This window comes from Sceloporus occidentalis, unplaced genomic scaffold (genome assembly GCF_023333645.1).
Source record: "Sceloporus occidentalis isolate IW3139 unplaced genomic scaffold, rSceOcc1.0.p SCAF_3, whole genome shotgun sequence".
In the NCBI taxonomy this organism is placed as follows: Eukaryota; Metazoa; Chordata; class Lepidosauria; order Squamata; family Phrynosomatidae; genus Sceloporus; species Sceloporus occidentalis.
Window position 1 is genome coordinate 23,965,900 of NW_028316983.1, and position 13,278 is coordinate 23,979,177.

General features: G+C 39.8%; 1 protein-coding gene across 1 annotated transcript in view; it reads left to right on the forward strand.

Moving 5' to 3' along the window:
- NFATC2 (nuclear factor of activated T cells 2) overlaps nt 1–13,278 on the forward strand; it is a 161,514-nt gene that overhangs the window by 93,194 nt on the left and 55,042 nt on the right. The window contains exons 7-9 of the mRNA XM_089518501.1: nt 2,164–2,219; nt 3,145–3,271; nt 5,309–5,992. Of these exons, the coding sequence (XP_089374627.1) occupies nt 2,164–2,219; nt 3,145–3,271; nt 5,309–5,992 (867 nt within the window). The remainder of the gene's footprint in view (nt 1–2,163; nt 2,220–3,144; nt 3,272–5,308; nt 5,993–13,278) is intronic.

Below are 13,278 nucleotides of genomic sequence, written 5' to 3' on the forward strand. Positions count from 1 at the left end.
TAGGTCACCTTGACTTGGCTGATTGTGTGTGACAGTGCTGTAATTAACCTGTTTAGAAAGTGGAGTATTCACTTGAGCTGTACAGCTGCTGTGCTTATCCCGGGTGGTTTGGAAACGACAAATCAACACACTGTGAAAATTTGGAAACCTTACACACTAGCTGACTATAAAAACAATGGAGTACTGTTTTCCTGTAGGAAAACCCCCTTAAGAAAGGGCCAGGGTGTAAATTGCAATCACCTCAGGGGCAGTCCCAGAGGTTTTTCTGACTCAAATACATCTGAGTCATCATCCCTCCTCCTCTACTACCACCTTCCCATACTACCCCAAGGGATGGTGATTTTATTCCAAGCTTCTAACAATACTGACATGGCTTGCAAGTTCCTTGCTTTGAACTGGTTGTTCTGGCTTCTAAAATTCTCTCTAATCCTCTTCCTTACCATCCTCTAGAAAATAGACGTGCTTATTTCATGTTATCCAGAGCCAAGTCTCAAGTAGGATCTCTGGTTTGACTTAAATAGGACTCCAAGCACCATAGAATCATGGAATCATAGACTTATAAGTTGGAAGAGACCACAAGGACCATCCAGTCCAACCCCTTGCCGTGCAGGAATACACAAACAAAGCACTCCTGACAGATGGCCATCTGCCCTCTCTTTAAAATTTTTCAAAGAAGGAGACTACGCTGCACTCAGAGGCAACGTATTCCATTGTTGAACAGCTCATACCATAAGGAAGGTCTTCCTAATGCTGAGATGCAATATCCTGTCCTGTAGCTTGAATCCAGTGTCCTGTTCTCTAGAGTAGCAGAAAAAAAGCTTGCTCAATCCTGAATATGACCCCCCCCCCCTCCTTCAAATATTTAAACATTGTTATCATGTCACCTCTTAACCTTCTCTTGTCCAGGCTAAACATACTCCATTCCCTAAGCCGCTCCATATAGGCCATGGCTTCCAGACCAAAATATCTTAGTGGCATACATTAGGTGTATCTTTCTTCCTAACCATTCTGCTAGAATAGTTGTATCTTTTTAACATCATCCCTCAGGACAACAATTACCAGATGCTAGCAATGAGCAGGAGGACCAAAGGGTTTGGATGATTGAAAAGTTAAATATGGGATGACTTTTTTAAAAAAATAATAATTTGCTTGGGAGCACTGGTATAACTGAATGTGGAAGAAGTTATTTTCCATTCCATTCATCACTAAGCCAGGTTCACATGAATATACCCAGGAGCAATCCAAGGAAGTTGAAGCATGCTTCAAGTGTCAATGAAATGGCAGTCTACACTGCCTGTAATATGCTGACAAAGTAAAGAGGAAGGAAAGAACTCATGTAAGGTCTTAAGAGCAACAAGAGCTGAAGGAACTAGGAAAGTTTTAGCTCATGGAAGAGGCTCAAGTTGTGGGAACATCTTAGCATTTTAAAAACCTGTTAAAAGACTTCTTGGAGGATACTTATCAATTGTTTCTCTTCTGTGCCAGCTAGGAAAAGCTGTGACTAGGTTAACAGGCCCTCCTTGGGAATCAGATATATTTGCTACTTAAGGCATTTGCAAAGTCAGAAAAAAATTAGCAAAATTCCAGTGGGCATAATTCTTGTGTTATTGATCTGTAAATAATTAATATTAAAAGAAATGCTTAGGGAGACCATGACATTCTGTTGAAGTCCTAAAAATAATTTTGAAAACCCTTTGCTAATGTTTCTCAAAAACCAAATATTTACAGCTAATGAGGAGTTTATCATGTTAGTGATTTGCTACATGGTGTAGTGGTTAAGAAACTGGGAGACCAGTCATATTCATTTTTCCTGAGAGGAAAGATGAAATGTTGAATGAGATTTACTTCCAGGTAAATAAACAAAGGATTACGACATGATTTTGGAAGGCTCCAATTTGAAGTCATTTCTGATATGAACTCATTCAGTAGTCCCAAGAAAGCCACTATACTTTAATCTTCAAACTCCTATTCGTGGTATGGAGAAGAATAACTTCCAGAATGGTTATATAACGTACAGCCGGATAATGTGCACAAAGTGCTTTAAACGCTTGAAAGTGCTTTAATGGGCTTTGAAGGGAGCATGGTGATTTAACTTTTTAACTACATGTGTATCTGGTACGTTCTGGAACACAGTCGTTATGCAGGATTTAATTGTTTTTCCAGATGGGCAACAGATATGGGAGATGGAAGCCACAGTGGATAAAGATAAGAGCCAGCCTGTAAGTTGTATCAGCATATTCTCTTCCTTTTCTCCATAGATATCCAGATTCATTTAGTGGCAACAAGAAAAGCCTTCTAAACACTGGGGTTTCAGTCCAACACTGATCTGAGTGCATTGTTAAACTCATTGATCTGAAATGTTTTTTATTTACTGAAAGGTCTTCTCTGCATGAAAAGAGTTTAGCAGTCCCCTAACTATCACCTAAATTCCCATAGTTTCCATAGATTTTGAATAGTGGCTATTATGTTTAATCCTTGAGTACTGCATTGTGATGATTCCTTCATACCTTAGAATCCATAAGCAAATGGCCAGAGGTATTTGAAAATGTACCAAATGACTGCAGCCTACAGAAGAATAGAGTGATCCCTGGATAAAATGAATATGCCACCAGCAAATGTACACAATAGCTAGATGTAAGGCAATGAGGCTAGCTTACCCTATGGATGACAGACATTAAATCATGACAATGCCCCTTGTCTCCTAGTCCAGTTGCATAAATAGTATGGAGGAAAAAGGTTATTTAAGGTCCAAAACACACTACAAAAGTAATCCAGTTTGAGACTGTTCAACTGCCATGGCTCAATACTACGGAATTCTTGGAACTGTAGTATTGAGAGACATTTAGCCTTCTGTGTAGGAAAGCTCTGGTGCCATAATACACTACAATTCCCAGGATTCTCTAGCACTGAGCCAGGATAGTTAAAGCTGTCTTAAACTGGATTGTTTCTGCAGTGTGTTTTGGACCTGAGGCTACTAGTACTTCTTCAGTAAACAAGAAAGTCTGTTTTCTCCTCACCCAAGATCTGTTATGTGGGGGGAAATACTTCTAGGAGGCATTCCATGGTGTAATAGCCATGGTCCAGTGAACACTCTAATGTCATATTGTTGTCTCTTCCCCATACCCACTTCCTATTATTTTTTAGAATATGCTTTTTGTAGAGATACCAGAATATCGGAACAAGCACATTCGTACTCCTGTCAAGGTGAATTTCTATGTGATCAATGGAAAAAGGAAAAAAAGCCAGCCACAACATTTCACCTACCATCCAGGTAATTATTTATGGAAAGCTGCTTGGAGCAAAATATTCAGCAAATTTACTTGTGGCTGTTCTTGAGCATACCTATGTAGGTGTTTTATTAGAAATATATTTTCTGCTCAACTACAAGTAGTGAACACTTTGATCCATTTTTATTATTATATTTATTTGTATCCCATTCTTTCCCCAGAACTGGGACTCAGAATGGCTTCACAATACTAAAAGAACAATACAATTAAAATGTAGAAAAGAGGTGCATTAAAAAGGAATTAAATTATTACAATGTTAAAATAGATAGCTATTAAAAGAATGAAATACATTTTAAAAAGATAAAACTGTATAACACATTTTAAAATGAAACAACATCCCAAGCTGATCCTTTACAAACATTTTGTTTTAAAAGCCTGTCTAAACAGGTAGGTCTTCACCTGGAGGCGGAAGGCCAACAAGGAGGGAGCCATTCTAGCCTCCCTGGGAAAGGAGTTCCAGAGTCTAGGGGCAGCCACTGAGAAGGCCTTCTCTCGCGTCCCCACCTCAAAACAGATGAAACTAATTCTTAAACAATAAAGCTTAACACCGTCAATGAAGGTTCATAAGTCCCTCCTTTAATTCTCCATCTCTTCATTGTTTTTACATTTAAACATTTAATACTGATATTTTTTTAATGACTAGTAGATATTTGTTTTAAAACAGTGCATATTTGTCCTTTCCCCTGGAAGAAGAATTTCATAATTATAGATACAATCGCCTTTCCTTTTTTGTGGGGGATCCATTTCAGACCCCCTGGGAAAAATGAAAAAACACGCATACTCAAGTCCTATTGGATTGAATGGAGGCATGCTCCCATGGGGGTGTACAGGTGCGCACCCCATTTTATCTCCCTCTGTTCACCGCCATGGATAATCGAAGGGCATTGATCCCAAGTCTGCGAGAATGGAGGAAGTACACACGAATAGCATAATTATGTTTTTAATTTGTTAATTTTATTCCTTTTTTAACTGAGCCCCTGTTCAGACTGTCCATTAAGGCTGGCCTCGGGGCAGAGGTGGGGTGTCACATCCACATGACACATGCCCTGACTCCGCCCCCAGGGCACCATGACCCTGTTCACGACTTCACATGGTGCATGGCATCATGGCGCTCATCCGGCGCTACGTCCAAATGATGCAGCACCGGAGCCCTGTCAAGCTGTGGCACTGTGGTTATGGTGCCCTTTTCAGGGTGCAAATAGGAGCTGCAAAAAGCTGGAAAGGCTGGATTGGGGCCATGGCATGTGGTTGCTGCGGTCCCAATCCAGCTGAAGAAAGGGTGGCTGGAGGCTGCTGTTTGTTCAGCCCCTGAGAAGAACCAACAATAAAGTCTTTCTTCATATGTTTTTCAGAATTCAGCTTTTTGTAGGCTTGGAATTTAGATTACCCTGATTTGAAATGGGATACTGCTCATTAATAACAGATGGGGGGGGGGGGGGGGAGAAGATAGGGAAAAATATGAAAAACTGACATTAAGATGATGAATTATCCAAGATAGCTGACTAGGTACGGCCTAGACTTCACAGATCTGAAGGATGATTCTGTGATATCTACATGTGGAAGTTTTGCTTATGTGCACACAATTTAGAGTAACCCCATGTTTCAGGCTGAGTCCATGGAAAGTATTGTGTTTGAAATAACAATGAGAACCATGAAAATTCTCCCTGCCCTGTTATGGCCCTTTCACATATTGAAGCTGTTGCTTGATGTTGCACTAGCCCAATATTGAAGTTGTGCATGAATAGAACTAGTGATGGCTCCTTTGTCAGTGGATCAGGGAATCCAGTCTGGAATTAAATTAGAACTTTAAAGGTGCTATCCAAAGCTCTGAATCTTTTGCAGATAGGAATACTTCCTTTAAAGCTTAGATTAAAATACAGAAGAAGCTCACTGCCCCATGCAAGCCTATGACTATTAGGGGAACTGTACAATGTGTTTGTTGTTTATGTCAATTCTGCTTCCTCCTCTTAACTGTTTCATAGCTGTTTAGAATCATGTCCTTTGTGTACACTTTGTTCCAGTGCCTTCCATCAAAACAGAACCCATTGATGATTATGATCCAGCTTTAATCTGCAATACAGTACACAGTGGTCTGAGAACAGTAACACAGCCTTATTATTCACACCATACAATGGTCTCCGAGTCTCCTTCCTGTCTTGTGGCCACAATGGCTTCCTGCCAGCAGTTGCGTTCAAGCCTGTCTTCTCCTGAATCTCAGTATCCTCAACAAAACCCAGGGGCTGTAATATATCAAAGAAGCAAGAGTCTCAGTCCTAGCCACCTGGGCTACCAGCAATCCAGCTTGATGGCTGCACAAGTCTCCATTCCGGATGTTCACAGGTCAGTGCTAGTACACACAGGATCCCCTAGCCAAAGCTCAGGAGTGCTCCATCATTCTTCAGCCAATCAACAATCTTCTCCTGTGATTCACTGCTCTCCTACGACCAATCAACAGCTAAGGTGTGAAAGCCATCAAGAATTTCAGCACATCATGTGTAGTGAAAATTTCACATCCAGTGGTGTGAGACCCAGCCAGCCTCAGGTCAGCCAAGCACAAAGATTAAGCCCAAGTTCATACCCTACGGTGATTCAGCAGCAGAGAACAGTCAAAAATGGACCACCAGTAAGTGATCAGAAAGAAACAGTATCAACGGGAGTTACTGTCAAACAGGAACAGAATCTTGACCAAGCCTATTTGGATGATGGTAAGCACAATTACCTTTTAAAATTTCCTACCTATGCATGCTTTACTCTCTGTAAAAAAAGCAATGTAGCTTCCATATTCATAAGGTACACATCCATGCTTCTGGAAACACAATGGCCCATTCACACAAAATAATAAGCAGAACCCTTGCTTATCAATAATTCAGAACTCACTGTTCTGGTACACACTAGGCAGTAGCTCCTACCTTGACAATTCTTGCCAATGGAAACAACTTATCTAGGGCTGTGGAACTCCCTTCAAAAAGAGGCCAAATTGTCCCATTATTTGTTTTTGTTCTGGTGGGTTTGGATCACTGACCAGCTCTTGAGAAAGGAAAATTTAATGTGTGGGAGTTATACTTGTTTTAACTGAATAAATAAATAATAGGAACTCACAAACAGGGCAAAGGTTAGCATTGCATCTGAATCCTAAGCATACCTTCTCTCTTGGATTCTCTTCCAAGAATCATAAGCCAAATTCATATCCTAACCCTGACTTGTTAGGGAAACGACAGACGAGAAGCTTGAATTTAGATGCTAAGCTTTTTTTTTCTCCTATAGAGTATATAGTTACTGAAGCAGCTCCTATTGGTGGGAGCAACCACATGGCAGTCATTGCTTATCAGTCCAATATGTATGCCTCCTCAGGCACAGTAAGTGAGGATTCTCCAGAACATGGAGAGCATAGCACTGTATGCATGTGTGAGTGTGTCTACATGTCTGCATTTCAGTATTAAACTTTTCATTTATTTAATTTTGAAAGTTGGAAATATACCTAATGAGCTTGAAACAAAGCAACTTCTTAAATTACCTGGAAAAATGCTTGTCTTTTGCACCAAGATGCCTTAAACGTATGAAAAGATTTTGTAGTTGTCACAGAAAAAGGGTGTGAGTGGCAAAATTCAGACAAACTCTAATATCTATGCAATCCATTCAAACACTGCAGGTTCTGCTTTTGTAAAAATCTGTGTGTGATATTGTTCCTGGAAGAATGCTGAAATGTCTTGATAAACAAAAACACTTTTTTTGGTAACTTTAGATTATTTTTTTAATTTTAAAACTAATAGAAAAACTTGAGAGAGTCTTGGTTGAACATATCCCACATTATTTGCTTCATCAGCAGGTTAGTTAATTATTTCAAGCTATATTCCCTTTTCTCCTAATACAGCATGTGGTTGGTGTGGAGGAAACCACTGAGTATTCCATCTCAGTTCATTTCTACTGAGAAAAACAATGATAGTTTGTTAAACTAGAACTAGGTCCCTGATTATGTCATATACTGCTGAAATGCCTGTGATTATAGTGAGAGAACCTCACTGGAGGCCATTGCCCAATGTGAGGGCAAGAGAACATGTCCTACCCCCACCACACATTTTAGTGTTCTCAAATGCAGAATTTTACTTTGTTCTCTAGGAATGGATGTCAAGCCATTCATTATATACAGGAAAAGGTGATGATAAGCATGCCCCTTGTTGTTTCCTTAACTACTTTATATATGTCAAAATTATTGCTATTCAGGGCTCAACCTCACTGTTGCTAGTTTTAAAAACTCATGCCCTCTGCAGGGCCGAACTTTTTTTTGCAGGAGCCACAAAAGTGTTGTTTAATTTCCCTTCTTGCATGAGCTTCAGGTAGAGATGAGATAAATTACTATGGTACCATGTGGAAACCTGTGATTTCACTGAGGCTGGCGGGGATCACTTCATAGTTGTTTTGCTTTATTTTGGCCTTGTTTTGGTCTTTATTGGCCCCTCATAATTGTTGACCAAAAATACTTACACATCTTGGACCTTGATGTGCTGTGAAAATATATTCTAAGCATTTTCACTGATCAGTGTTTGAATACTCTGCATTCCCATGAAGGAAAAACTCTTGATGAAATTGGGAATGTGTGAATAATGTTAGCGTGACATGGTTTTGCTTTTTAAAGAAAAAAAATGCAACAACAAACTAAACACATTCCAGTGATGTCAGGTAGGGAGTAAAATACTGATAAATATGCTCGCTAATCTTCTAATGAAATATGAGTGCTCCATGCAACTGTGTTATTTGTATTCGATGATTTTTTCTCTCCCTGCTTCTCCTACCAGTACAGCTTTTCATCTTCTTTGTTCTGTCTTCAATTTCTGGCAGCATAGGACAAAAAAAAAGCTTATCCATGTGCCTAAATAATATGTCAATTAAGGAAGTGGCACAGTCTCTAATTATGCTTCTGTATTGCCCTTAGCAAGTCTTGTATAAGTACTCTATAACTTATGGAAATAACAAAAGAGAGGAAGGAGTCCATACAAGAAAAGAAGGATAGCTAAGTCCATGGAAGACTTAGAATCACAAAATATATTACTTCCTTCTTATGCTTTCTAATGTGCTCTCATCTTTCCCCATCATACCACTGTTTGATGTCTTCCCAACTTTTATACAGTCTGGAGTCCTGTTGGTTAGACCCAAGTGGAGTAGGCCCATTCAGCTTTATAATTTCCATTTTTGAGGAGGGATTTGAACTGAATGGTGATCAACATGTAGGTAGACCCAACTGATTCAATGGATCTCCTCTAGCTAGGACTAAATAATCTTTTCTCCATTCCGAAAGAACGAAATAGCTCTCTTACGGCTTAATTATGTGCAATAAGAACTTTACAGTAAGGATGCTGGTGCTTTTTGGTATCACAGTTTTGGATTTGGCACCATCCGCTAGATTTTCCCTACAATAGAATTCAGCCCCAGAGCTAAAATAAGTTCTCTACTTAGCACTGCCATTTTCTAGTTCTTCAAATCAGTTCTGAGACACTTTAATTACTGTGTTCTTTTTCTACCACCATGTTTTTGTCTTGGTAGTACTTGTATATGGCATTGTACAGAATGAACCAAAATAGTGTAAAGTTTAGAGTGTTGGACTTTGAGTTGGGAGACCCAAATTCAAATCCATCCTCAAATATGGAGCTTCCCAGTTCAGCATGGGCCATTATCTCTCAGCAAACTTATCTTCCAGTGTTTATGTGTTGGATTATTGGACATATACATTACTAGTGTGATACAGATCATCATCACTGCTACAATCATCCCAACAATAATAATGTTATTTTGTCATACACAGATGATCCAGTGATATTCTTGTCAGAATGCTGTTTCCCCCCATTACGTATTTTACTAATGAGAAAAGACCCTACAGATTCATAAGAATACCACAGGCAGGCCCCCAAGAGTGTCATTTCCATCTACTTCACAGTGGGAAATGTAGAAAAAATAAGATCAAAGATGCCAGTGGCAGAGGGCAGGGAAGAAGTAGTAGCTGAAGTTACAAAGTAGAAATAATGCATTTTGACACCACTTATTCTACCATGATGCTATGATCCTACAGAACCCTAGGATTTATAGTTTTGTAAGGAACCAGCACTCTTTGGCAGTGAAGGCTAAAGACCTTGTAAAACCACAGTTCCCAAGATTCCATAGGATGGAACTACAACAGTTAAAGTGGTGTCAAACTGCATTATTTCTACAGTGTAGATGCACCCGGTGTTTGATTTGCTTCAGAGATTCGTTGTTAGTTGCTCTCAAGTCAACTTCAAGTCACGGCGACCCTGTGGATTAGACATCTGCAAGTCTCCCTGTCTTCCACTGCTTTGCTCATTTCCTGCAGGCTCATGCCTGTGTCCTCCCTACTTTAGTCTATCCATCTGGTGAGTAGTCTACCTCTTCTTATTCTACCCTCTGCCTTCTCCAGCATTAAAGTCTTTTAGCCATAGCAATAGTAGCTTCATTTTATATACTGCTTCATACTGAACTAAGCAGTCTCTAAGCAATGTGAAGTCAAAGGCTTTCATGGCAAGCATCCATAGTTTTTTGTGAGTTTTTTGGGCTATGTGGCCATGTTCTATAACCTTCCAGGTTAGCATTCTCTGAAGATGCCAGCCACAGATGCTGGCAAAACATCAGGAATAAACTTAAAGAACATGGCCACATAGCCCGAAAAACCCACAAAAAAACCAAGTCTCTAAGCAGTTTACAACTGTAAGTTAATTGCCCCCAACAAGCTGGTGACCTCAGAAGGATGCAAGCCTGAGTCGAGCTTGAGCCCTGGCCACCTTATGGTTTAGTGAGTGGCTGCAGTACAGGCATTTAACCACTGCGCCACCAGGGCTCCTGAGTTTTCCAATGGGCCGTGCCTTCTCATGATATGGCCAAAGTATGATAGCCTCAAATTAATCATCTTGGCCTCCTGGGGTATTTCTGGCTTGATTTGCTCAAGAACCCATTTATTTTTTCTTTCTCGCTGTCCACAGTATCCTCAGCACTCTTCTCCAACACTCTTCTTTTTATCTGCTTTTTTCACAGTCTAGCTCTCATATCCATACATAGTGATTGGGAATACTATGGCTTAGATGATTCTGACTTTAGTGCTCAATTGTATATCTTTACTCTTTAGGATCTTCTGTAGTTCTTTCATGGCTTCCCTTCCCATTCCTAGTCGCAGTCTCCATTCGGGGCAGCGTTGGATCCCATGTGCAAGAAATCACTGACTACTTCAGTTTCCTCATTATCTAATTCAAATATATGTAGGTCCTCCGTGGTCATTATTGTTGTTTATTATATGTTTAGCAGCAGACCTATCTTTGTACTTTCTTCCTTGACCTTCCTTAGTAATTGTTCCACGTCATTAATGTTTTCTTCTGTTAATAATGCGTCGTCCACATATCTTAGACTGTTGGTGTCCCTTCCTCCTATCTTCATGTTAAGGAAAATGCAACATGGGATATACAGTAGAAGAAATAAAACATGTATGTGAAAGTCACAGTGACTAAGCAAAAGCAATTAAGAAGCCACACAGGTGAAAAAGCTAATGTAATTTAGAAGTCCTGAATGTCAAGGACAGAATTATAGAATGTACAATTGGAAACACCTGAGATTCATTAAGTGTACAAGGTGAAATGATGAAACTCTTAAGTATGGGTTGAACTATGTGAGCCAATCAAAATGAATGTACACGCCCACTGGGTGGAAACTGACTAGTGGGTGGTGTTTAACAATGGCTATAATAATTGCTATGTTTGCCAATGTATTTTGTGGGTAGTTTGGAGATATAGTTGGAGTATTGGAGATTGTGAGGGCATTAGTTATTTGTATATAGTAGAATAAAGTAGATCTTTTATATAAGACTACTGAGTTGTCTGGTGTCTTGAGTGAAGATACAAGAGCCAGCAGAATCCTGGAGAAGTGTGGAGACTTCTGAGGAAGAAGAGTGAGAAGGCTTGGAGAGTTTGTCAGGGTCTTCAGCCTATTCTCTGAAACTCTGCTGCTTTGGAGAAAAGCACTAACCACTGATCAAAGCTGATCAGCTCCGCTGCATAACAAGGTGGTGAGTTAGAGCCAGAGGTGAAGAGCTACAACTCCCATCATCCCTGACACTTCACTCTTCCTTCTTCTGAGTCTAGTCCTGCTCTTCATAATCTATTCATGTGATATTTAGTTTAAATACTGAATTTTTTACCAGAAACTGGTCTAGTTTAACTTTTTTTGTCTATTCAACTTTTCATCATAGTGTGTGTTAATCAGCCCACCTGTGCTAAAACATCTTTACTGTCTCCTACTATTGGTTGTTAAGACTAATGAATATATTTTTTTTCCATTTCCTTTCAGCTCACTAATTACACATTCCCACTTAACCAAGTGTATTTACCAATGCAATACACATGCATCTGAGGAACAGGATTGTAGTCCACAAAAGACTGTGACAAATAAAATTTGTTAGTCTTACGTTGCCACAAAACTGTGAACACATTCCAACTTGTTACTATCTTTTGTGGTGCCCAGAAATGGACACAACATTCTTTGTGAGATCTAACCACAGCAAAAGAGAGTGGTATGATAAAATGAAGCTTGCTGCTAAAACCCAGTTAAAAGGCATAATATTGCCATGTCAAGGAGTGCAAAAACAAACAGACTCCAAACAGTGAAAACAATGGTCTCCAAAACAATATTAATAATTGTATTAATTTCTGAACATTTTCTTCTATTTTGCTTAACTATTTAGCTTTGTTGGACCTATATGGATTCTTTGTGTGCAGCTCTGCAAAATAGACTTCAGCTAGGCATTCCTCAAAAGCTAGACTTTTCTTCCAGCTTGCAACATTTTTCCAGAGGACAGGGAGAGGAAAGGTCACTCAACATTTCTACATCTCCAGAAATGTAAGTCAAAGGTGCAAGATTTCACTCATTGCTTAAATACGCTGAACGGGAACACCAGACTTGTTTCCCAGAAATCAGTTAGATCTCAGAATAGTAACTGCATGTTTTGCCATCATATATAATATATTTTTTTGAAATTTGAAATTTTAATTTTAAAAAATTCTGGGGCCTCTCCTTTCTCCTCCCACTGAGCTTCACCCCATTTGCTCCATCTCGTAAAGCATTTTAAAGGGAAGCCCAAAAGCAGATGTTTAGGGAGCAATGGTGTCAACCCCTCTTAGGGTGTCACCTGGTGTCGGCCACCCCCCCACCCCCCCAGTGACCCCTCTGATTCAGGGTAAAAACTCAGGCAATTTTGTAATAAGGCAACCCTGACTCAGTAATGTATTTAAGTCTTTTACTCCAGGTATCAAGTCTTTACCTTCAAGTCTCAAGCTGAGTCTCAAGTCAGGGCAAGGTGCGTTTTTAAAAGGGTAAAATAATGCTAGGAAAGATGGAGGGAAGTAGAAAGACAAGAGGCATGCATGCATGGTGGGTAGATTCTATTAAGAAAGTCAAAGGTATGAATTTACAGGAACTAAGCAGAACTATGGAGGATAGGAAGTCTTGGAGATGTCTCATCCACAGGGTTGCCATAGTTGAGATAGACTCAAGGCAGGTTAACAACCACAAAAAACAGCAAATGCATTTGGCAACAAGCTTGAGGGAGAAGGATTCTTCTATAGTTTTTCAAAAGTTTTAGATGGCTTCTCTGATGTGTGGCAGGGAAGGGCTGCTTAGACCTCAACCCCTGCCTCAAGGCCTTTGTGTAATGCATTTGCTGTTTTGGAATAAATTTAGGCCAACAAATTGGTCTCTAAAAATATATGAGTCCATTTGAGTTGAATTGAGCTGAGTTAGTGCCTCATTTATTGCTAAATCCTCTCCAAGTCAAGTCACTGAAGTGACTGGAGTCTGAGTCAATTGACTTGAGTCTGCAACACTGCCCTGACCTCCACCCTTACCTTAAGAACTGTTTCTGTATAGATAGGGTCCCTTAAAGTTAAGACATCTTGAAACCCAGCAGAAAGTGGAATGACGGATATACACCATGGATAATAGGTTG